Here is a 26,172-nt window from a genome sequence, read left to right on the forward strand (position 1 = left end):
TGCATTGCAGTCATAAACATGATCCGGAACACCAAAAACTTGTTCCACGCTTCATAGTTCTGCAAGACAGTATTGTAGATGAGGAAATGTTTGGACAGCAACAATTTCTTTACTTCATTTTATTGAGATCTCACGAAAACAATTCCGTTGTTGGTCGGCTCTGATACCAACTGTAACGTGTCCACTAGAGTCATCTAGGACACGTCTTAGCAGTCCATCGGGAAGAATGTTTAGAAAACTCCGCCCGGCATACCCATGGAATGTTACGGGTTTTGCAATCTAGGTCTTTCCACGTCTGCCACGTAGCGGAAGTATCCTGGCCGTTTCCCACTTAGGATCGACCGGAATTAGTGTTTTCCTGTTTGGTCATTAGCTAACAGCAACTAGCATCAGACCCGAGCGAACTACTTTACGCAGAAGCGCCAGGTCCGAAGCGGATTCACACTGCACTTGGTTCAAGGAGAATGGGAAACGAGAGGGATGCAAGGCTCAACCTCTCTGCCATAAGGCATAGTCCCATTCCGTTCCCCTAAAACAGCGTAAATCGGGTAAGATGTACCTCTAGGTCATCGTTCTCGTTATTTGTTATGATGATGATGATCATCCTGATGTTTTTCAAGATTTTTGAGAAAAGTTCCCGGCTAACCGGGACCACCCATCCATAGGACGGACCCATGGTCCATCCTCCGCACTTTCCTCGGTTTGTTTTAGTTATGTAATTACCTAACACATTAATTTGACATATAACAAACAGCTCCCTTGATTAATCCCGTTAAGCACTGGTTCCTTCACGTAATCTTATTACGTGACATAGAAAAACAATATCAAACAACTTCTTTATTATCATATCATCATTTATCTTTGAAATACAAGGAGTTTTGCCCGCAGGCTTGTCTATAATCCGCCCGAAGGCTTATCCAGTAATCCGCTAGGGATCACTATTCCAAGCTTCTGCCCGTAGACTAGTATGCGGGCCTCGAGATCCAATCCCGAGTCACGTTAGCCTCTTGTGCAGGACCCGGAAGGCGAGGGATTTACGGCCAGAGCCCCCCCTGGCACCCAAGCGTCCTCCTGCTCCAAGTAGAGCTCAACGGAAAGACCTCTCGTGGCGGGTTCGGTCCACGTTCCCGGCACGGTCAACAATCCCCTTGGTTAGGGTCAGGCAGGCAGTTGGGGGTAACTGAAGCTGCCCCTCCCTTCAGGCCTTCAACCTGAAGCATTTATATATCTTTTTAGTTCCTTGAGCAAACAATGCAAACAGTGCTTTCTAAACTGTTACAAGCACAATCAATTCCAGTGATTGTTTATTTGGCAAACTGTTAAGGAGTGACTCCTTCTCTCCGAATGCATCCAGCATTCGATCTGGAATCAATTTCAACTTGGCAAGATTCCTATTGTCCTTGGGTTAGGGTCATACCCTGTTAACCCAACTTAACCAATACCTTAGGTTTTATTAATAGTAAATACCGGCGGCCATGTCGCTTTAATTTATTGATTAATCATTTGCGTCCAAGCAAATACCTAACTTCCCTTAACTTGGCAAATTTCCCCTAATGAGGGCGATGTAACAGGGTGACTACCCATCCCCTTGCAAGTTTAACTTGCGCAAGAACCTGCCAACCTCATTCCAAGGAATGGCAAAACTTTCTTGTGATCAAACCACAAGACTATGCGACGTTGCAACTTGTTGCGCAAGTGTCGCCTCCATTCCAAGAGATCATTTCACTTTTGAATGGTGTTTTCTGGTCAAGAATTATGATTAGACTCGAAGTAGGGTTTAGGGCGTCTTCTCACTCACCCCAATCCTAATTTCACTAGACCGACAACGTTCGGTCCTAGGGATTCCAACTAAAACCAAGTTCTAGCACTAGGTCGAATGATCCTTAGGGTAGAAACCCTAGATCATTATTTGCGTGCGCGTCCCATTGGCTCAATTTTTCCGGGAAGGTGGGTAGGACCTTTGGGTTTGAGGACTTCCACTTGGTGTCCAAGTACGTTACTTGGCCACATCTCTAACGTGCCAAGCCCTAACTAGTACTTGAGGTTTTTATCGAATCGGCTAGTTATGCTTATTCGAAACCCTAGCAGTCGTGATACTACAAATGACTTGGGTAAATTGACCTACTTGTCTTTGACAAGGACAATTCTTTCCTAGAGATGATATACTTTATCTAGAGTCGAAAATAGTTGCAAAATGTTACAATACATGTAAACCTGTAATTCATTACTTTCACATACCATAAGATCCGCAATAGCCCTATCCCTTCCTTTTAGTTAAAGTCAAAAGGCAAGATAATTTGAAGAGTAATCTACATGGGGCTTACTAGGATTTAGGTCAAGGGATAACACCTACAACCTTGTGTCCAAGTATTTGCATTTCATGCTTTTATAAGCCATGCAATCATTCCTAGATGTTACATGATGAAATGAAGTTTGCGAAAGTAAAAGTGCGACCCTTAGATACAACAACATCGTGAGTGAAGTTCATGCAATACTAAGGCAAGAGTCGATTTAATCTATTTGCAAGCATCATCCTCCATGCCATTTATAAGATCGGGGTTCTTTATTATGCCGTGAAACAGAAGCTAATAAATCCCTCACGCGAATCATAACGAAGGGAGTTATTGACTAAATTCAAAATACTCCTTTCCTACATGACCAATGCACTTTAACAATAATCCTAGGCCATATGTGGCTTCCACTTTGAAGATGCATGATGAGACAGTTGCAACTAAGTTCACAAGGAGAATAAGTGCTTTTCATTCATAACTTTGTAGATGCATGATATGCACGGATCCTTTATCTATAATTTATCGAATGTACTATTATCACTACCCATGAATTAATGATAACGTAGAATGAATTTCCCTATGGAGTTAAGCGTATTTAAAACATCTCTTCATGTGGAAATATATTTACGGAACCTGGATTTGTGGATCCGTGGTGATATCCACGTGTAAGTCCGGGGAAGAACCTTCCGCCGGTGCGCCTTGTGTCTTCTTGGGCACCATCGTTGATGACCCTAACTCCGCGGATTCCTCCTATCCTTGGCAAAACAACCTCCACGTCTATCCACTTCTCCCTTACGCCGGAATACCCGTCACAAGGTGTGGGATTTTAAGCTCACTGGGTAAAGACCGCGTGCACAGGGCTTAGGGCCTTCCCTTTAGAAGCTTCTAGGAAGCTTCTATCCTTTTCAGAAAATGTGGGTGGGAGAAGTAATGATTGGGGGAAGATTTGACGATGGCAGGGGGGAAAAAAGAACTACGATGGAGACCCTTATGGTCGTGGCGGCAGCCTGGCGGAATCTGGTGCAGCACGGCAGCGTTCATCCACACGTCGGCCTATCCCTCCTCGGATGCAGCACGGTGACTGCCGGCCTGAGCAGGCGGCGACCCCAGGCCCCACTTCGCAATCCTCCTCTCCTCCTCTGCACGGCGACGAGTGTCAGAGCCTCCTCCTCCTCAGCACGGCGACTAGTATCCGCCTCCCTCCTCTGCACGTAAGCGGGTGTTTATATAGGCATGGGGGGGGGGGGAGAGAAGGGCTCCACCACGTGGCCCCTTGCATGGGTTCCCCCCCCCCCCCCCCCCCCCCATGCAGCCCACGACTCCTCCATCTTAGTTAGGCATCATTATCTTCCCTCAGCCACGCTTCGGCTGAGGGAAAAAAGAAAAAGAAATTTACCTAAATTCCCATTATTATCCCTTGTCCTCCTCCCAAGAGGAGGTTCTTATGGGAAATATACGGTTTCGAAAAACCGTGACTTGTATGGACTCAGTGGAGGTGTGTTAGTTTAGACTATCCCGTCCGAAACTTCACTGTAACCTTATTATTTCCCTGAAACTTCGCATGGCCGGAAATATTACATGGGTCATAACCTTATGCATTTAGTTTAGGGTTGCGAGCCTATTTTTCCTCCTTGGAAAGGAGCATATTATTGTATATCTATACTATTTTAGGGAGGGATGTGTAGGTGCTATTCTGTTTAATCTCGTTAGGCCAAGAGGGCCAGATTTGCGAGGTTTTAATGTTTTCTTTCATTAGGCCAAGATGGTTGATCAATTTTTATAGTGAAGTGCTTTATTTCATTAGGCCAAGAGGGCCAGTCGTCTTTTTAGTACAGGTGCGGTTAATGGTTTCTTGTTTTAGTCTTGTGCTAGACAGGTCAAAGAAGAGCTTGGAAGGAGCCTTTGTTGCGTGAAAGCTTCTCATGGCCCTATCCAGGTGATATCTCTCCTTTATGAGTACCGTGTTTTTTTGCTATATGTGTTTGTGTACTTGTAGGGGATTTTCTTTTCTTGTTGGGGACCAGCGTCCAAGGCATGAAGTCCCAGGGTTAGGTTAGGTATGTCTGAGAGAGGTCTGAGTAGTCGCTGCCTCCTATAAAGACATTGCCAAGCATCAAAAGACCTGTTTTAGAAGGGAGTTCTAGTGACCCTGTTTTGCTGGCTTGCTAGGCAGCCATTCTAGGAGGAGTTCTTGTTAGTTGTGAGGCAATTAGAGAAGCCTGCCGAAGGAAAATAATGATGATAGAGAGAAAAGAAACCCTGAATATTTAAAAGAAAAGCAATATATACAAAGGTGTGTAAAAAGGGGTTCTAACCCCTATAAAAATAGAAAGGAAAGAAAGGAAAATTTATAAGCAATTGATCATTGCCTTGCAAAGGCTTGATAGGTTCCTAGGGACGACTTAGACCCGTGGTCGATGCCTTGTCTTCTTAGGAGTGGCATCTTGCTGGCAAAGAAGAAAGTAAGGAAGGTTGGAGTGAAAATAAAAGTGAGTGTCAAAAAAGGATTAAGTGTCACCTTCAAGGGCTTGGTAGGTTCTTGAGTACTGCGACAGGACCTGAGGCCAATGCTCTGTTCTCCTTGGGTCACTACGCTTAGCTCCCTCCTTTTTACATGCCCAAGTATGGAAACTAAAAAAACCCTAAAAGAAGAAATGTGCTAAAAGAAAATACTTCTTCATCAGGCTATAGAAGTCCTCGTCTAGTAGGAGCTCCTGGTTGTGTTGTCCTTAGTTGGGTAGGTAGTTTAGACCACCACTTAGGGCATCCTCTTTGATAGTTCTTTTCAGTTTGGCCATGTTGGAGTAGTCGACTAGTGACTAGCTTTGGACCTTCTATCAGATTATGCTAGGTCTACTCCTTGTGGATGTCATGCCTTGGTTTTGTCAGGGGGTAGGATGAGCGCTGTGCTATGTTTTAATATGTATCTATTTTGTATCATCTTGATGCTTCGTTTGGTTGTTTTGTGCAGATCTGTTGTGGGATTCAACGGGCTGAGTCGCCCTATCCTGTGGTTGCTAATGAGAGTGGATTTTTAAGCCCAAGATGTGCCTAAAATTTGCCAAAAATCCAAAATTTAGGGGAAAAATATTAACATCGAAGGAGGTGGCTCCAACTAGGATGATTTTAAGAACCAAGTGAAAGACGACTTTTACAAGGTGCTCGAGTGACACTTGTGGATTTTTGATAATTTTTCAGACTTTCGTGCGGGTTTTCAAGAGTTGCCAGTCAAAAAATCCAAAATTTAGGGGAAAAATATTCAACATCGAAGGCGGTGGCTCCAACTAGGACAATCTTAAGCACCAAGTGAAAGACGACTTTTACAAGGCGCCCAAGCGACACTTGTGGATTTTTGATAATTTTTGAGATTGCCATGCAGTTTGTTAGGAGTTGCCAGTCAATGCGGGATGTCAAGCCAGACGCCTTGGATTTTTCAGAGCTCGATTTGGATGCCGGATAAGGAAGGAGCCATTAAATGGTCAAGATATGAAAGGGTGGACACTTGAGAGGTCAAAATTGGGCATGCCTTTTGGAGTTTAGACATTTTATGCCCACATGACATTTTGTATGCAATCGTGAGAGAGAAGAGGCATGAATATGGTGCCATCTTCACGCCCGAAAAATGCGCCAAGATGCATGAAGATGGTGATTGCAGGGTACAAGCAGCCTATCCAACTAATGTTACCCCCGATCTTCTCCCTCTTTGCCCATCTTATTGCATGTCTTCGCTTGAGCAATGGTGGCCTGAATGCAAAGATGGAAATCTAGTCTTTCTCTATCCTCCCTCTCTCTCTCCCCTAAGGGGTTGTTCTTGTGTGTAAGAGGAAAATGAAGAATGGTGAAGGAAAGCTTGTCTGATTGGGACCATCTGGATCGACGTAGACATGAAGATTGCTGATTGTGAAGATGCTAGACATTGAATGTGGGCTGACCCACAGTCCCGCACCAAAACCGAGATCCCGAAACACGGAGCCTAAGCAGTAATTCAATTTTTATGAAGAAAAAATTAGTTTTTATGCTATTTGATTGATGAAACATTGTTTCCATGGGCTAAATATTGATTATGATGTTGTTTTCTATGAGTTTCAACAGTTTATAATCTGAAAATCAGAAAAACATGAGTGATATGGCTGAAATAATTGATATAAAACCCGTAAAACATGCGTTTAAGGGGTAAAAATGGGATTTTTGCAAAATAAATGGAAAATATGAGATATAATACCTAAAAAACCTGAAATTTTTCTATCAAGGAACCTAAGGGCCACAGCCCACAATCAATCTTAATTTTTAGTCATTTTTTATTGAAGAAAATAGAGAAAAATACCAAAAAATAGTGAAAAATGGGTTTTAAATGGGAGAAAATTAGGAAACGGTAAAAGGAAAATTCCAGAAAATTACATGTGTGTTTGTGCAATGTATAATCAAGGTAAAGCACAAGGTTGGGCTTGAGTTACCCTTGTTTCTATGTTTCCGTTCATGTTTATCACTTTCTTTGTAAGGAAAAACACATAAAATGACTCTTTTACCTATCAACGAATGCAAAACATTAAACGGTAGGGTGAGAGGGGAGGTTGAGCGTCAAAATATAAATTAAAATCTATTTTATGTGTTGCATCATGCCTATAGGATGTTGTTTTAAAATAAAGGGAAAGGCAGCATGAGCGTAAGGCTCTATGTCTTTTCTCTTTGCATTATATGAACGTTAGCATGGAAATCATGAAAAGATTGGTTTCGCACGATGCACTAAACCATTCACATTATGCACTATGCATAGTTCATGGTATCAATGGAAAAGCTCCTGGACTGCATAGCGATTGTTTTCTTAGGACTTTGACCTACGATTGAGAGCGTAAGGTTATCCCTTGCCATAGGATAGAGGGGTGGTTTCCTAAGGGACTGTTAAGTAAGGACACATGGTATATCTCCTGGATTCAAAATAAAGAGAGGAGTTTGTGTTCGTTTGTGTTATATGTTGAGCAGTCCATCAAGGGGCCAATCCCTACGATGTAGGAGAGCTGCAGTGGGGCCACGGTGTTTCTACCGAGAGGTTGCCTCCATGTATGTGATCGTGGCATTGCCAATGTGTAAGGGTTCTCCCTTTGAGGGGTTTATAAAAAGGGAAACGTTGGACTACAAAATGATGAAACTATAAACGCATAGATTAGGCTTTAGGACAGTTTGTCCTTTAGCATTAGATAGACCCTCCTGGTCTGCGAGGCCATGAGGGTGTGTTCGTCTCTCATGAGCATGAGGTCCGGCTAGTGCCATAGCCAGTGCCGGCCCATTTGAGGTCCCATGAGATGGTTAACACATAGAGTAAGAAATTGGACAGCTCGTTCATTATCCTTGCTTCGGATTTGAGTATAGGAAGAACCATCATCGAGAGCTTTTGCTTCCAAGCGGGCTTTAGAAATGTAAGGTTGCCCAAGAACGATAGGGTAACTATAAGAGTCTTGAACAAAAAAGTGAAAATTATCTTTTATGTCTCCAATAAATACTTGCACATTAGGACATGTAACATATAACTCTCTAGAAGAGTTGTTTGCAGCTCTCATTCGCCATCCTAGATCAACATCTATGGGTCATCGACCACTTTCATAGAGACTCCTTGCCATGACGTTTATCTCTGAGCCATGGTCTAAGAGTGCAATACACGGTGTTTCTTTTTCTCCAGTTTTAACAAGTGACTCTCTTCGTTGTTGCTCTTGCCCAATGCGTACGGGAGTAGTGACTCCTTGGAATGAACCGAGCATCTTCCTCCTCATGCATGTGCTGTAGATTGCCTTCTTTTTGAGAGGTGGGCTATCCAACTAGTTTGGACCAGCCAACCATTACATTTTTAGCTTTCACTTCTTTAATTTTTTCATTCATGCTTTCTTTATCTTCAGCTTCAATTGCTACAATTAATTCTTTAACTGCTTCAAGATGAATTCCTTGTGAAGTCAGCTTCTCTTCATCCTCCTCCACAAAAATTTGAAGATCTTGCAAAAAATCATGCATTATTTCTTCAACTTCATCACCAACATATTGTCTTTTCCTTTTGATTACATTAATAATTACATAATGGAGTTCACGTTTGGTGATTCCAAGAATTTTGCCTAAGGTGAATTCAATTTTGCTTCCTAGAATTTGTTCTTCTAGAAATCGTTTGAGACCAGTTGCAGATTCTATGTCAAACTATAATTTGTAGCCTGGATGCTTGCCTTTTTTGTAACGTGTCCACTGGAACCCTCTAGGACACGTCTTAGCAGTCCATCGGAAAGGTTGTCTAGAAAACTCCACCCGACACTCCCATGGAATGTTACAGGTTTTGCAATCTAGGTCTTTCCGAGTCTGCCACGTAGCGGAAGTATCCTGGCCGTTCCCACTTAGGATCGACCTGAATTTGGGTTTCCCTGTTTGGTCATTAGCTATCAACAACTAGCGTCAGACCTGATCGAACTACTTTACGCAGAACGCCCGGTCTGAAGCGAATTCATGCTGCACTTGGTTCAAGGAGAATGGGAAACGAGAGGGATGCAAGGCTCGACCTCTCTGCCAAAAGGCATAGTCCCATTCCGTTCCCCTAAAACAGCTTGAATCGGGTAATTGGTATTTCCAAGTCATCGTTCTCCTTTCTTGTTTCGGTGATGACGATCATCCTCTGTCCGTTGAAGACCTTGAGAAAAGTTCCCGGCTAACCGGGACCACCCATCCATAGGACGGACCCATGGTCCATCCTCCGCACTTTCCTCGGTTTGTTTTAGTTATGTAATTACCTACCACATTAGTTTGACATATACAAACAGCTTCTTTGATTAACCCTGTTATGCACTGGTTCCTTCACGTAATCTTATCACAGGACATAAAGAAAACAGTGCCAAACAACTTCTTTATTATCATTATATCCTTTTATCTTTGCAATACAAGGAGTTCCCGCCCGTAGGCGTATTCATAATCCGCCCGAAGGCTATCCAGTAATCCTTCCTGTGATTACTATCCCAAGTTTCCGCCCGTAGACTAGTATGCGGGCCTCGAGATCCAATCCCGAGTCACGTTAGTCTCTTGTGCAGGACCCGGAAGGCGAGGGATTTTCAGCCAAAGCCCCCCCTGGCACCCAAGCGTCCTCCTGCTCCAAGCAGAACTCAACGGAGAGACCTCTCACGGCGGGTTCGGTCCACGTTCCCGGTGCGGTTCACAACTCCCTTGGCTAGGGTTAGGCAGGCAGTCGGGGGTAACTGAAGCTGCCTCTACCTTCAAGCTTCAATTTTAGATATGTTTTCCTCCTTTAGTTCATTGAGCAAACAATGCAAACAGTGCTTTTCTAACTGTTACAAGCACAAACAAATTCCAATGGTCGTTTTGGCTGGCAAACCGTTAAGGAGTAACTCCTTTTCCTCCGAATGCAACCCGCATTCGATCCGGAATCAATTGCAACTTGGCAAGATTCCTATCATTCTTAGGGTCAGGGTCATACCCTTCCAATACTTAAGGTTTTGTTGTGGCAGGATCCAGCGACCATGTCGCTTTAGTTTATTGTCGGTCATTTGCTTCAAGGCAAATACTTAACTTTCCTTTTCCTTGGCAATTTATTCCCAAGGAAAGTGAGTAACAGGATGATTACTCATCCTCTTGTAACTTAAATTCTTTCAATAACTTGCCAGCCTCATTTCCGAGAGATGACAAAACTCTTTGCGGACAAATTCCAAGACTATACAATGTTGCGGCTTGTGCGCAAGTATTGCATCTATTCCACGGAATCCTTCTATCCATTTCTTAACGTTCCGATCACGGAATCTAACCCTAGCCGAGTAACAGGATTTTGGGTTATCCTTCAAGTCATTTCTAATTAGGTTTAGCTCATGATTCTAGATTATGCAACTCCGTCGGAGTTCCTTCATTAAGACGACTGATCCTTAGGATAAAACCTTAGATCCTTTCATGAATAAACAACCGATCGCTTCGACATTTTGTGAATGCATGTAAGATCCCTAGATTCACAGTTTTTGTCTTAAGCGAGGTCGAATTATCCTTGCACTAAATCCTAGTTATCTCTTAGGATTCCTATCATATTGACTCAGTCATGTTTATACGAATCCTTGATGTTTATATTACCTAGTCAATTTCAATTATGCTTGTTCTGCGATAAGAATGATCCTTCTAGGGTGATAAACCAAATCTAACGGGATCCAATTTGCGTAAACATGCGATTGATTGCCGTTTCCTTGGTGAGGTAAAATTACTTGCTAATCTGTACGCTAACTTTCCTAATTAATCAAGCCTATACTTTGTAGTCTATACTCTCGAAACTTATGGATTGGCGAATCATACAATCTTTCCTTGGCGCACGATAATTTGGTTACTAACTTTTCCTAGGACCTCCTACTAGGTCTTACATCAATAGTCGTACCTACAACCTTGTTGTTTATCCTTTTTCATCCTATGCTTTTACACCTAATTACTGTTCTTAATGATTGACCTTTTTCTCATGACGACTACGCAATTTCTAACATTCTCCTAGCCACGAAGTCGTTGGTGAAACACAAGCGAAACTAGTGTTATTCTATTCCATCTTATAACTATTTTGCAAGTCGTACGTTCACTTTAGTACCCTATTAATTCTTTCCGAATGAAACCTTATGGCGCTAACCTTTTCCTATGAAATCATTACGAGAGGTATGTTACCTAATGTGCAGTATACGCTTAATCTACCATATCTAGGATGACAAATAATGCACATATAAATTCCGTTTCCTTGCTTAGGATTAGATTCCTTACCTTGATAAGGTACCAACTACATGCATCTAACCCTCTAATCGTTCAATCTTTCATAATGTTCAAAAGATGCATTTCTTTCAATTTCCATATGCAAATTAAACGTAAAAGTGCAATTTCCTTTCTAAGCGCGCCTAATCATTTCCTTATGCGGAATTAACACGGAAGAACCTGGACTTGTGGAGTCGGGGTGATGTCCACTTGCACATTCGGAGTCGAGCCTTCCGCGGTCGCCTCTTGGGATCTTTTTGGAGCCATTGCACATGTAGGTTAGGTTTCTGAACTCGCTTTCGTCGCCTACGGATTGTTCTGCTTTGACATGCAACCTTCCGGCCTTTGCTTTCCTCGTAGGCGGAAGATCCTTTTACGGTAGGTCGCTTGCGGAGAAGGGCCTTAAAGGACTTCGCGGGACCCTTTTCGTCGGTCTAGTGGGATCCTTATAGACCCTCTTCAATTCCCGAAAAAGGGGTGTTAATGGTCCTTCTTCGAAATTGTGGTGGGAAAGTGCCTTTGGAAATGGGTGGAAAAGGGTGGAAAAGGGGTCGTGGGAAGGGGGTTTAGTGAGGCCCCCTATGGAAGCTTCTAAGAAAGCTTCCAAAGAAGCTTCTGAGAGCACGTGGGGGCGATCAGTGTGGCGGACGGAATGGTGGCAGCTGCAGGAGACCGGCGGCCAGGGTGACAGCAGAGACGGACTGGGCGGAGCTGGCGGCAGCACGGCGGGCTGGCGGCGGAGCTGGGCGGCAGCACGGCGGCGGCCTCCACGAGCTTCCTCCCTCTCTCACAGAACCTCCCCTTCTCTCCTCTTCTTTAAGCACACCCCCTTGATGGGGGGTGTTTTTATAGCCTTGGGGGTGGGGAAGGGGGTCTCCACCCACGTGGGGAACTCCCCCATGCAAACCCCCACTTTGCCATCCTCCCCCCACACACTCCCTTTCCTCCAGCCATGCATCGGCTGGGGGAAGGGATAAACATAAAAAAAAATTGCATTTATTTAATTGAATTGCCCCTCCCAAGAGGGTGTTTCCGTGCGGCTTGCGGTTTTGAACACCCGGTTTGATTTACCATTTGCAGAGGACCCTATTTCCCGCACGCGGCTCACACATTACGCGGTCAATGATTTCAATGCAAAGAGATACCCTTTGTGCAGGGTTTACACGGCGTACGCAAGGTTAATATTTACGGTACGATCACGCGGAAATATTACATTCTCTCCCCCTTAGAAGAATCGAGATGTCCTCATCTCGAGATAAACTGGGGATATTGAAGATTGAGAGAGCTTTCATCCATCGAGGTAGCATCCTCTTTGGGGTAATCTTTCCACTGGCCGAGGGATTCTCTCAAGGTTCTAGATCTCAACTGTCTCTCCCTGACATCTAAAATCTTTTCCGGCCTTAGTTCAAGGATTCCTTGACTAGGCATTACAATTTGTTGGTCATCAAGTACATGATTTGGGTTGGGTACATACTTTTTCAAGAGACTAATATGGAATACATTGTGAACTTTTAGGTTATCAGGAAGTTGCAATTTATAAGCATTGGGTCCTAGGCATTTGAGGATTTTATATGGTCCACAGTACCTTGGACTTAGCTTCTTGCATTTACCTAGAGATAAAGAACTCTTCTTGGGGCGTACACGAATGAAGACCATGTCTCCTTCTTCAAAGATCCTCTCTTGGCGTTTCAAATCCGCATATGCCTTTTGTCTATCTTTGGCTGCCTGTATGTCTTGTCTTATTGACCTTACTTGGTCGTCCATGTCCTCCAACATTTGTCTTGAAGTTTCCACTCTCAGGGTAGGGTCTGAAAAATTTAGAGGAATTCGACAATCATGACCATACAATGCCTGAAAAGGAGTCATTTGAATGCTCTGCTGATAAGAAGCATTGTAGGCAAATTCTACTAATGGTAAGTATTGAATCCATCTCTTTGGCTCTCGACAGTAGTAAGCCCTAAGAATATCCTCAATGATTTGATTTACTCGCTCTGTTTGTCCATCTGTTTGGGGATGGTAGCCAGTGCTAAAACAGAGTTGGGTCCCAATAGCTTCAAAAATAGCTCTCCAGAAGTGAGAAGTAAAAAGAGAATCTCGATCGCTAATGATCCTTCTAGGTAACCCATGTAGCTTGAATATTTCCTCGATAAACACTCTTGCAATATCGGAATCTTTATAGTTTGTCTTTACTGGAATCAGGTGTGCAACCTTAGTAAGCATGTCAACTACAACCATAATGGAGTTGTATCCTCCTTGGACTTGGGGTAAGCCTACCACAAAATCCATACTGATGAATTCCCGTTTCATTTTGGGGAATGTCAAGTGGTTGTAATTTTCCTGGCATCATGACATGTTCAGCCTTGATACGTTGGTAAGACAACATTCGGTGACATATTTGAGGACGTCACCTTTGAGCCTCTCCCAATAATAGCTCTTCCTAACTGCATTAAGAGTTTTTTTTTGCATAGCCGGGATGTCCTGAAAAAAGGGAATCATGAGCTTCCCACAATATCTTCTGCTTAAGTGACTGGCTTGCTGGTATACATAGCCTTGTTCTATAGTAAATAAGTCCATTGTCAATAGAAAATTCATGATACTTGGCCTGCAACTTCGGATTCTGATCCTTGGTAGATATTTCTTTTATCATCGCTTGGTAGGCTAAGTCATGGCATGTTCCCTCTCTTGCTTATTCGAGTATAGGGTTGCTTGGCATGAACATCTCTGTAGCTAGAGATCTAGCTATTGATAGATTTTTCAGGATTAGTGAATTAAGGAATGCCTTGCGACTGAGTGCATCAACAACTACATTCTCCTTTCCAGGTCGGTACTTTGATCTTAAAATCATATTTCCCCAATACTTCAATCTATCGACATTGCCTCATGTTGAGCTCGTTCTGGTAAAATCCATTTGAGACTCTTATGATCGGTTACTAGAGTAAACTTGTTTCCCAACAGGTAGTGTCTCCAAAGCTTTAGAGCATGGATGACAGCTAATAACTCCAGATCATGAGTAGCATAATTCTTTTCGTGACTCTTCAATTTCCTTGAAGAATACGCTACTGGATGACCTTCCTGCATAAGAACACACCCCAATGCAAGAATGCTAGCATCAGTTACTACCTCGAACTCCTTACTGAGATCAGGAAGTTTCAGAATAGGTGCTGATACCAAACATTGTTTCAATTGGTCGAAGCTATTTTGCTCGGGAGTTGACCATGTAATAGAAGTCTGCTTCTTTAGTAAGTCGGTAAGAGGTGCTGCAATCAAAGCATAGTTTTTGATAAAGATCCTATACCATCCTGTCAAGCCAAGAAAACTACGTATCTCTTTGACAGATACCGGTATTGGCCATTCAAGTACATCTCTGACTTTGGCCGGATCCACTGGTATTCCTTCTGACGATACTATGAATCCTAGATATTCAATCTGACGTTTGAAGAATGCACACTTCTTCATTTTTGCATATAGCTTATGAGACCTTATTGTCTCTAACACAATCCGTAGTTGGGGTTCATGATCTTCTTCCTGTTTAGAATAGACTAAAATGTCGTCGAAGAAGACAAGCACGAAATCATCAAGATATGGCCTAAAAATATCCTGCATTAACCTATTGAAAGTGGCAGGTGCATTTGTAAGTCCGAATGACATAACCAAGAATTCAAAGTGCCCATATCTTGTATTGAAGGCCGTTTTTGGAATATCCTCATCCTTGATCCTGATTTGATAATATCCTGACCTGAGATCAATTTTGGAGAAGATCTTTGCACCTTGAAGGCGATCAAGAATCTCATCTATTCTAGGAATAGGGTACTTGTTCTTGTCTGTTGATTAATTCAACCTACGGTAATCAATACATAGTCGAAGTGTCCCATCTTTCTTTTCTGGAACAATACTGGTGCTTCCCAAGGTGAACTATTAGGACGCATGTAGCCCTAATCTAGTAGTTGCTTGAGTTGTTCCTTCAACTCAATTGCTTCCAATATAGACATTCTATAGGTTCTCTTTGCAATTGGGACAGCTCCTATTACTGGCTTGATCTCATGATCTACTTCTCTTTGAAGTGGGCATTTTGTTAACTCTTCAGAAATTACGTCCACGTATTCCTTCAGTCCAGTGACCAAATCACTTTACTTCTTTTATCAATATTCATGTCAAGACAATCGTTGATTAAAAAGTTTTATTCCATTCATATCAGCATAGCCCTTTCGTGGTTCAATTATTCCTTGGAGCGATGGAACAAGTTAATACATTAATTCGAGGAGAATAAGATATTATTGCATTCAGCTACAGGAACTGAGTAGTAGTACGGATTAGGGTCATCGATTTTCAGGAATCGATAGTTCATTGGAAGATTAGGGTATCTCTTCCTTCGATATCCATTCTTCTCACGACGCCCCAAAACCTTGATTCGGTCGGCAGGGATTCTTTGAATCACTTCCCCGTACACATACTTATTCTGGTTAACCCTTCGACCTCCGACCTGTAGGGTCGTGTTTGCATGAGCCTCAATAAAGACGAACAGCTTTACGATCTTCAAATCCTCCATCCACTTGATTCTCTTCAAGTTAATTTGAAGGTACGCAGGTTGATAGGCAGTTATGTAATAGATCCCTGTAACACCCATCCATCTCCATTCCACGTACACAGGTGATGGATTGTAAATGCGGTCTAGGATGTTCATCATCTCAACCCTCTGTCGATAATCCGTGGAATGCATCGCGGTCATAAACATGACTTGGAACACTAAGAATTTGTTCCATGCTTCGTAATTCTGGAAGACAGCAATCAAAGTAAGGAAATGTTTGGGATACAACATTCGCTTTACTTCTTCTTATTAAAATTTCCTAAAAACAAGTCCTTTGTTGGTTCGCTCTGATACCAACTGTAAGGTGTCCACTGGAACCCTCTAGGACACGTCTTAGCAGTCCATCGGAAAGGTTGTCTAGAAAACTCCACCCGACACTCCCATGGAATGTTACGGGTTTTGCAATCTAGGTCTTTCCGAGTCTGCCACGTAGCGGAAGTATCCTGGCCGTTCCCACTTAGGATCGACCTGAATTTGGGTTTCCCTGTTTGGTCATTAGCTATCAACAACTAGCGTCAGACCTGATCGAACTACTTTACGCAGAACGCCCGGTCTGAAGCGAATTCATGCTGCACTTGGTTCAAGGAGAATGGGAAACGAGAGGGATGCAAGGCTCGACCTCTCTGCCAAAAGGCATAGTCCCATTCCGTTCCCCTAAAACAGCTTGAATCGGGTAATTGGTATTTCCAAGTCATCGTTCTCCTTTCTTGTTTCAGTGATGACGATCATCCTCTGTCCGTTGAAGACCTTGAGAAAAGTTCCCGGCTAACCGGGACCACCCATCCATAGGACGGACCCATGGTCCATCCTCCGCACTTTCCTCGGTTTGTTTTAGTTATGTAATTACCTACCACATTAGTTTGACATATACAAACAGCTTCTTTGATTAACCCTGTTATGCACTGGTTCCTTCACGTAATCTTATCACAGGACATAAAGAAAACAGTGCCAAACAACTTCTTTATTATCATTATATCCTTTTATCTTTGCAATACAAGGAGTTCCCGCCCGTAGGCGTATTCATAATCCGCCCGAAGGCTATCCAGTAATCCTTCCTGTGATTACTATCCCAAGTTTCCGCCCGTAGACTAGTATGCGGGCCTCGAGATCCAATCCCGAGTCACGTTAGTCTCTTGTGCAGGACCCGGAAGGCGAGGGATTTTCAGCCAGAGCCCCCCCTGGCACCCAAGCGTCCTCCTGCTCCAAGCAGAACTCAACGGAGAGACCTCTCACGGCGGGTTCGGTCCACGTTCCCGGCGCGGTTCACAACCCCCTTGGCTAGGGTTAGGCAGGCAGTCGGGGGTAACTGAAGCTGCCTCTACCTTCAGGCTTCAATTTTAGATATGTTTTCCTCCTTTAGTTCATTGAGCAAACAATGCAAACAGTGCTTTTCTAACTGTTACAAGCACAAACAAATTCCAATGGTCGTTTTGGCTGGCAAACCGTTAAGGAGTAACTCCTTTTCCTCCGAATGCAACCCGCATTTGATCCGGAATCAATTGCAACTTGGCAAGATTCCTATCATTCTTAGGGTCAGGGTCATACCCTTCCAATACTTAAGGTTTTGTTGTGGCAGGATCCAGCGACCATGTCGCTTTAGTTTATTGTCGGTCATTTGCTTCAAGGCAAATACTTAACTTTCCTTTTCCTTGGCAATTTATTCCCAAGGAAACTGAGTAACAGGATGATTACTCATCCTTTTGTAAGTTAAATTCTTTCAATAACTTGCCAGCCTCATTTCCGAGAGATGACAAAACTCTTTGCGGACAAATTCCAAGACTATACAATGTTGCGGCTTGTGCGCAAGTATTGCATCTATTCCACGGAATCCTTCTATCCATTTCTTAACGTTCCGATCACGGAATCTAACCCTAGCCGAGTAACAGGATTTTGGGTTATCCTTCAAGTCATTTCTAATTAGGTTTGGCTCATGATTCTAGATTATGCAACTCCGTCGGAGTTCCTTCATTAAGACGACTGATCCTTAGGATAAAACCTTAGATCCTTTCATGAATAAACAACCGATCGCTTCGACATTTTGTGAATGCATGTAAGATCCCTAGATTCACAGTTTTTGTCTTAAGCGAGGTCGAATTATCCTTGCACTAAATCCTAGTTATCTCTTAGGATTCCTATCATATTGACTCAGTCATGTTTATACGAATCCTTGATGTTTATATTACCTAGTCAATTTCAATTATGCTTGTTCTGCGATAAGAATGATCCTTCTAGGGTGATAAACCAAATCTAACGGGATCCAATTTGCGTAAACATGCGATTGATTGCCGTTTCCTTGGTGAGGTAAAATTACTTGCTAATCTGTACGCTAACTTTCCTAATTAATCAAGCCTAGACTTTGTAGTCTATACTCTCGAAACTTATGCATTGGCGAATCATACAATCTTTCCTTGGCGCACGATAATTTGGTTACTAACTTTTCCTAGGACCTCCTACTAGGTCTTACATCAATAGTTGTACCTACAACCTTGTTGTTTATCCTTTTTCATCCTATGCTTTTACACCTAATTACTGTTCTTAATGATTGACCTTTTTCTCATGACGACTACGCAATTTCTAACATTCTCCTAGCCACGAAGTCGTTGGTGAAACACAAGCGAAACTAGTGTTATTCTATTCCATCTTATAACTATTTTGCAAGTCGTACGTTCACTTTAGTACCCTATTAATTCTTTCCGAATGAAACCTTATGGCGCTAACCTTTTCCTATGAAATCATTACGAGAGGTATGTTACCTAATGTGCAGTATACGCTTAATCTACCATATCTAGGATGACAAATAATGCACATATAAATTCCGTTTCCTTGCTTAGGATTAGATTCCTTACCTTGATAAGGTACCAACTACATGCATCTAACCCTCTAATCGTTCAATCTTTCATAATGTTCAAAAGATGCATTTCTTTCAATTTCCATATGCAAATTAAACGTAAAAGTGCAATTTCCTTTCTAAGCATGCCTAATCATTTCCTTATGCGGAATTAACACGGAAGAACCTGGACTTGTGGAGTCGGGGCGATGTCCACTTGCACATTCGGAGTCGAGCCTTCCGCGGTCGCCTCTTGGGATCTTTTTGGAGCCATTGCACACGTAGGTTAGGTTTCTGAACTCGCTTTCGTCGCCTACGGATTGTTCTGCTTTGACACGCAACCTTCCGGCCTTTGCTTTCCTCGTAGGCGGAAGATCCTTTTACGGTAGGTCGCTTGCGGAGAAGGGCCTTAAAGGACTTCGCGGGACCCTTTTCGTCGGTCTAGTGGGATCCTTATAGACCCTCTTCAATTCCCGAAAAAGGGGTGTTAATGGTCCTTCTTCGAAATTGTGGTGGGAAAGTGCCTTTGGAAATGGGTGGAAAAGGGTGGAAAAGGGGTCGTGGGAAGGGGGTTTAGTGAGGCCCCCTATGGAAGCTTCTAAGGAAGCTTCCAAAGAAGCTTCTGAGAGCACGTGGGGGCGATCAGTGTGGCGGACGGAATGGTGGCAGCTGCAGGAGACCGACGGCCAGGGTGACAGCAGAGACGGACTGGGCGGAGCTGGCGGCAGCACGGCGGGCTGGCGGCAGAGCTGGGCGGCAGCACGGCGGCGGCCTCCACGAGCTTCCTCCCTCTCTCACAGAACCTCCCCTTCTCTCCTCTTCTTTAAGCACACCCCCTTGATGGGGGGTGTTTTTATAGCCTTGGGGGTGGGGAAGGGGGTCTCCACCCACGTGGGGAACTCCCCCATGCAAACCCCCACTTTGCCATCCTCCCCCCACACACTCCCTTTCCTCCAGCCATGCATCGGCTGGGGGAAGGGATAAACATAAAAAAAATTTGCATTTATTTAATTAAATTGCCCCTCCCAAGAGGGTGTTTCCGTGCGGCTTGCGGTTTTGAACACCCGGTTTGATTTACCATTTGCAGAGGACCCTATTTCCCGCACGCGGCTCACACATTACGCGGTCAATGATTTCAATGCAAAGAGATACCCTTTGTGCAGGGTTTACACGGCATACGCAAGGTTAATATTTACGGTACGATCACGCGGAAATATTACATTTTTTCTTTCCTTTGGTCTTCTTTGTTTGTGGATGATCTTCCATCTCTTGATTTGGGGTTATATTTTCAGAAAGCTTTGTTTGTTCAGGCGTTCTTCTAGTTACCCGTTTTGGAGGCCAGAAGAGGAAGGCCCTGGTTCATCTTCTCTTCTTCTATTTTCTTCAATCAAAACTTCTTTATGATTGACGTCAGCCAAATGTGCAAAGGCAAAAAAATAATCTACGAGTTCTTTCCAACCAATTATTCCTCAAATGCTCTGACTGGTGTTAGCCAAATCTTTTTTGGCTACTTTATCACGTTCCATTTGATCTAGTGCTTGCATCCATACTTTAGATTGCACATTAGCTTTACATGCTTTCAAACTTGATTTAGTTGGCTCAATTTCCAGCCCATAGGTAGCTGCATCAATTGTTGTGTAGACATTCATTACAACAAAATCTTCTAATATTTTCTTCATTCCACCATTACCAAAATTTGGCTCCAATGGAAGACCAGTTTCAAGTGCATGAATTTTTTTGTCTTTCCAAAAGATGAGCTTCTGTGCTTTAGTCTCAGGGAAGGTAGAACACTCCCTCTTGTCATGTTGTTGGCTGTCACACCAAATACAGTGCCTCTTAAAGCCTTCTCTCATGGGTCTTTGAGTTGATGATCGTCCTCGTTCTTCAACTTTGACATCTAGCTTCTCCACCTTGGAACTAATTTCTATAAGATTCAGATGAAGGTCATGTATGCTTTTAATGAGTTCATCGATGACATCATTTTTAGAAGGAACAGAAGAAGAGAGAGTTGGTTGGTTAGTCAAAGGAATAGGGGATTTTGAAGGTGGAACAAGCTCCATCAATGGAGTTGTTGAAGTTGAAGTAGAGCCCAATCTTAGTCGCATTTGCTCTCTTTGAGCAATCATGTTAACTGCATCAGTAACATCTGTCCATGCAGTCTTGACTCCTGATTCGAAGGTAGCATCTTCTAGGCGATCAATAAGCTTTTCTTGCAGAATGGGATTTGTAGCCTTAAGGAATAATTCAATCTTCTGACCTTCCATACTTTATTGATCTTCAACATCAAGTTGTCTAAATTTACTTTCAAACTCATGGTATAGAGCTGTTGTAGCTAAACCTTTGTTGGGTTTTTCAACCCATTCAGTGAAACTTTTCTTTGTCACAAGGCCAGAGTCTTCTAAGAAGAATTCTTCGCGTAGGGATTTTTTGAATGCAGCCCAATCTGCATCTTGCTGAAAAAGACCATGGATTCCTTCTTGAAAACCACGCTTGGCTAGTCTGGAAAAATAATGGCTCCATGCATGTTTTGGAACACCAAAGAAGAGCATTTTTTCAACATATAAGCAAATAAAAACAGAGACATTTTGACCATTAAATTGTTTTAATTTCCACCCAACTGCCTCTAGGGCCTTGATAGTTGTGGAATCAATCTTCTCTTCGCCTTGCCTTTGTTGTTGTTGTTGTAACATTTGAATTTGTTGTTGCTGAGTCTACTGTAGTATGCACACCAATTGTTGTAGAGTATCTCTTGAAGAATCCACCATCTTGGAGTTCTCTTACACCGACCTTCACGTCGGGTTCACCAATGTCGCAACGCGTAGGGTTGAAGGTCACCACATGGGTTTGGCAAGAGAAGAATGTATGGGGGTTCAAGAGCTTAGACTCCGAGAGATGGTAGAGATAAGCGAAAGATTGAAGGTTTCAAGCCAAGTTCTTGAAGATAAGAGACACTAGGGTGAAGGTAGATTTAGGAAGAGGAGTGGACGGAAGAGAACCTATAACTTTCTTTTAGCATTATGAGAGAATATAACCATAATAGAATAAAACATGTACAAAATAATACATTTCTCTATGTTGCTCAGATCGCCAATTCGATGCTTTCATTAGCTCCAAAAAGGGGGTTAAATACTAGGACACTTGGCCAAAACTCAGCTAGATCACTCCTTCTTCATCTCCCACTTCAAAGTGTTGTTCATTGTAATAAAGCAATTTTCATGCTACTTTAATTAGGCCAATTAGTCTATTTTAGGCTAGATTATAAAAGGCAAGAGAGTGCCAATGTAACATATCTTTGTCAATTCATTTCTTGAAACTCCACTTTATGGAGCTAGAAGGTTTCTTCCTTCCCACCATTGCAAAGGGTGTGTACCTTGCAACAGCTATCATCATAGTATTCTCAACAAGCAGCCATGGCTTCAACATTTGTATTTATCCTTCTCATTGAATATGAATGGTAAGATATGGTTTGTTTCTAGCATTTCTTGTAAGCATTTTTTGTTAGTTTTCTTGTATTTTATTGGATGTGGCAAAGTATCATTTCAATTGGTATCAGAGCCTTGCTTTAATCCAAGGCATGCTTTAATTCCATCATTTTCATGATTATGACCTTGCTGGGGAGGTCATTGTCCATGTACAATTTGGGTACAGCATGTACAATTTTATTACAGTACGGTTTGGTTTGGTTAGAACCATGGATTTCTGTGTCTAGTTGACTGGGGGTGACTTGCACAGTAAACGGTGGTTAGAATTGTGTCAAGAAGGTGGTTTTTGGCATGATCTTGGTCAAGATGGAGGTTCTTGGCATGATCCAATGGATAATGGCAAACTCCAACTAACTTTGTCAAGTTGTGGTCCATTTTGAGGCCTTTCTGGAGGTCTTTTGGCAAAAAGAAGGCTATAGGCATTTGGAAAAGGGTAAAACTTTCACTACTTTTTTGGACAGACATGTTTCTTTCTCTCTCTTCAAGCTTCCATTGAAGCTCTTGTGCAAGAAATCTTCTTCCATCTTTGTGGTCAGGAATTCTCTATGGCCTCCGCCGGTTTGGACTCCTTGAGATCAACTTCCAACTTCAAGTCCTTCATCAGACCAGCACACAGGGAGCACCTCCAATGTAGTGCCAGGCCGCAACATAGGAAGGCAAGCCCGGATTTAACCACTTTCTTTGTTTCAATCCGACTAGTAATCTCTTGCGAGGAGGAATACAAGCGCTTTGAGTTGCCAAGCAGCCTTGGCCGGCTTTGTCAAAGCAATAGAAGACTGTGGACAGCAGCACCATAAGCGATTGCCTCATCAGGCTTGATGCTCTTGCAGAGCTCTTTCCCATTGAAGAAATTCTAAAGTAGTTGCTGCACTTTGAGAATCCTAGTAGAACCTCCTATCAAAACCTCATCGTGAATGCTGCTCTTGTCCATCTTGGCATCCCTCAGGCACTTCTCCAAAGGCTCCATGCATTTTCCGAACAGGTCCATGTTCAGCTCCTCAAACTTGACTCTGGTAATGGTGGAATAGAAATCAATGCCTTCGTAAAGAGAGTCGATTTCAATGGTCGTTTGTGTAGTGGATGAAAGAGTCCTCTTGGCCCTCTCGCATGCCGTCTGAGCCTTCTCAAATCTCGCATACCGTCTGAGCCTTCTCAAAGCTCGGGCATTGCCAGTGATCTCCTTCTTGTATTTCCTCTCAAACTCCATCTCATCCATTCCTTCACCCGTATATCAGTGCAAGAAAGCCTTGCTAAGGCTGCCTCAGGTGACATGGCCCCGAAAAGGAAAATAGCAAGCCCTACTTGCAACGGCTCTTCTGTTCTCTCCAGCATTCTAGGGGGTCTTCGGCCTCACACAACAATGTTGTAAAAGGGACGCAACGATGCTGTAAAACAGACTATGGATTTACATCAAATTTAAAAAAAAAACCTTCAGAATCAACTGGTCAAGAAAGAAGTGCTATGCGATGAGAAGCTAAAAGCTGCTTTTGGACAAGATAAATTTACAATCAGTGAAGTGTTTACCTTGATGAATCCTCACCTCACAAAGAAGAGCTGAACCCTTAACTTTGCATCTGGCTCTGGTGTACAATTTACTATCTATGAGCCTTCATCTGCACTATATAACTAGGCAACATTGGAAGGGGAATCCTTACTGTGCTATTTCTTGATGTATCTAGATAGGAAATTTAATTCCTGTCCAATGAATGTGGAAGCCATCTTCAAGCCTTTTGGCCGAATGTCATAAACACTAGACTTCACATTGTTTGGGATCCATTCTACAAAGTAAGAGGAGTTTTTGTTTTGGACATTAATCATCTGCTCATCAAATTCCTTGGTACTCATACAACCTCGAAACATAGCAGAAGCAGTCAAGTAACGGCCATGACCAGGATCAGCTGCACACATCATGTTCTTGGCATCCCACATCTATTGAGTAAGTTCTAGAACAGTAAGAGCTTTATACTGCTATGAACCTCTTGAAGTGAGAGGTGAAAATCCCACAAGGAGTGGTAGATTTTGCAAATTCACGCTGTTGTTTAAAAAATGGAGAGATCTGGACAGCTTGCTCTGCAGTATTTTTGGATGTTTAGGAATCCTCCACCAGACATTGCTTGTGCGGTCGGCCTACTTTGTGCAGCTTCAGCATCAAATGAGGGAAAATGACAACCACTACTCGCCATTAGCATGATTCTTTGTGCCTTCTCTGCAAGAATGTCATTGTAAACATTAACATTACCATTATAGAATATGGTGAGTTGTGCACTGATATGCTTTCTTTGAGGGTCAGATGTAAGCATCCTTGTTTGAGCCCTCGCTTGCACACCAAGCATAGAACATGCCATATTTGAGCTATACAAGGGCATTGAGCTGGCAAACTTTGGTATTTGTAATGTTCTTGTTGCAAACAGTTGAGCTCGTGGAGTCACTAGAGATGGAAGTTGCTCATTAGTGGTTGACAAAGGCAAAGAGGGATTTGTGCTAGTCTGATAAAAGTCCTTTGTGAAAATGCAATGAATGTATAATGAAATCTATTTAAGCCCTACATTTTTGTACTTTGGAGTATGCAGTGGTATTGACAGGGCATACATGTTCATTGGAACTCTTATGGTCAAAGAGTTTCTCTATTGCTCTCTTCTACTCATTTGAGTGTCTCGGTATTGGGGGTATTGAATCAAGTTAGATAAGAAGTACTCAAAACACTTGGAACACGGCCAAAACAACATGTTGTAATAACAAAACAGAATTGGTAATTTTGCTACTAGAATTTGACAACTCATTCTAACGAGAAAAGAACACTTGGAGTGGATACTAGACATCACAAGCTTCGAGTGGAGCTATCAAACGCTTCATTTGGACACATATTTCTCAAGCTAGAGTCTATTTAGTACCAACAGTTCACTAGTAGGTCACTATGGATAGCATGTATAACACGGGGTACAGTCATGTAAGTGTGAGACCTATGCTCAGTCAAAAGCAACAACCTAATCATCAGCATTCCTTTAGACATCAAGTGCATGAAGGGCATTGTTCTTATGATGATAGATCTCATAGGTATTCTCCTTATGGCCAGCAAGAGTATGCAAGGAATTACCATATGGGGCAGCATTCATATGATCATAATCATGGTTATTTTCATGAGACTGATGGCAGCATCAACCTTATGCAAATGAGAAAAATATGGGAGCAAATGATGCCTATGGAATACACTATGCAGAGTACCAAGGTCAGCCAACATACGTTATGGATAATCATTTTGAAGAAGAAGAACCCATCCATCCTTTCTCATTCAGCAATGTACATGGTACCTATGTGTCAAGTTGCATGTTTGAGGATATCACTTCAAAAGGGTTTTGTTATAAATGCAGTGAGAAGGATATTTGTGGTCACATAAAGGTATGCAGGGCAAAGCATGTTAAAGTATCGGCTGTCCTAGAATTTCCTACTCCCTATGGCATTCAACAAAGGCTTATACCTCACCAAGAGTTGAAGGAAATGTGTCGGCAATTCATATGCTATAAATGTAAAGAATGATGGACTCCTAGTCATGACAACTACTACAAAAACAAACATTTTGCTACAGCCATTGTTTTGGAGGATTCAAGTGAATATGAAGAAGGGGATTACCAAGTTCAACAACAAGAGTTTTATGGAGTTGAAATTCAAGACAAAGTTGAAAATAAAGCTAAAGATAAAGATGAAGATGAAAATGAAGATGAAGATGAAGATGAAGATGAAAATGAAGATGAAGACGAAGAAAGGATTGATATTAATGCAGACAATGTAGTCAAAGAGCAAGGTAATGTGGATTACCAAGAAAAAGAAGACAACTATGATGATGATGACTTACAAGAGGACAGCATTGGGTATAATGAAAGCTTTCATGAGTCCATTCATTCCCAATAAGAGTGTGATCATGACAGTTTTAGCAATGCATTTCAGCCTATATCTCATGAGGATTTTACTAATCTTGATTATGATAGCATTTTAGTGCATTAGGGCCAAAAACGCTTCAAAAAATGCACTTTTGTTAATCACGGGATTAAGGAAAGGGCCAAAGAGAGTTCGCCACGTGTGCAAGAATATGGTATTCTTGTCTCCTCTTTTTTAGAGATAGTGGAGTCCATTTCGTGATTCTCTCTTCTTTTTTAGCCAAAACCCCTAAAGTCTGACATGTTTTGGAGTCCCAAAGATGTTATTTACTTACAAATCTGACAAAATACATGACATAGATGTGATGAA

The 26,172-nt window shown here is 42.5% G+C and overlaps 1 protein-coding gene across 1 annotated transcript; it reads right to left on the reverse strand.

The window, feature by feature from the left end:
- Positions 1 to 22,783: 22,783 nt before the first annotated feature.
- LOC148028546 (heat shock cognate 70 kDa protein 2-like) lies at positions 22,784 to 23,146 on the reverse strand. The gene has a single exon (XM_087688769.1). The coding sequence runs from the start codon at positions 23,144 to 23,146 to the stop codon at positions 22,784 to 22,786; it is 363 nt and encodes a 120-aa protein (XP_087544895.1).
- Positions 23,147 to 26,172: the final 3,026 nt, after the last annotated feature.

Source organism: Lygodium microphyllum, chromosome 11 (genome assembly GCF_053477565.2).
Source record: "Lygodium microphyllum isolate KBCC chromosome 11, Lygodium_microphyllum_v1.1.10, whole genome shotgun sequence".
Classification (NCBI taxonomy): Eukaryota; Viridiplantae; Streptophyta; class Polypodiopsida; order Schizaeales; family Lygodiaceae; genus Lygodium; species Lygodium microphyllum.

Coding starts and splice junctions, on each gene's coding strand:
- LOC148028546 (XM_087688769.1), bottom strand. CDS start 23,146: ATGGATGAGATGGAGTTTGAGAGGAAATACAAGAAGGAGATCACTGGC.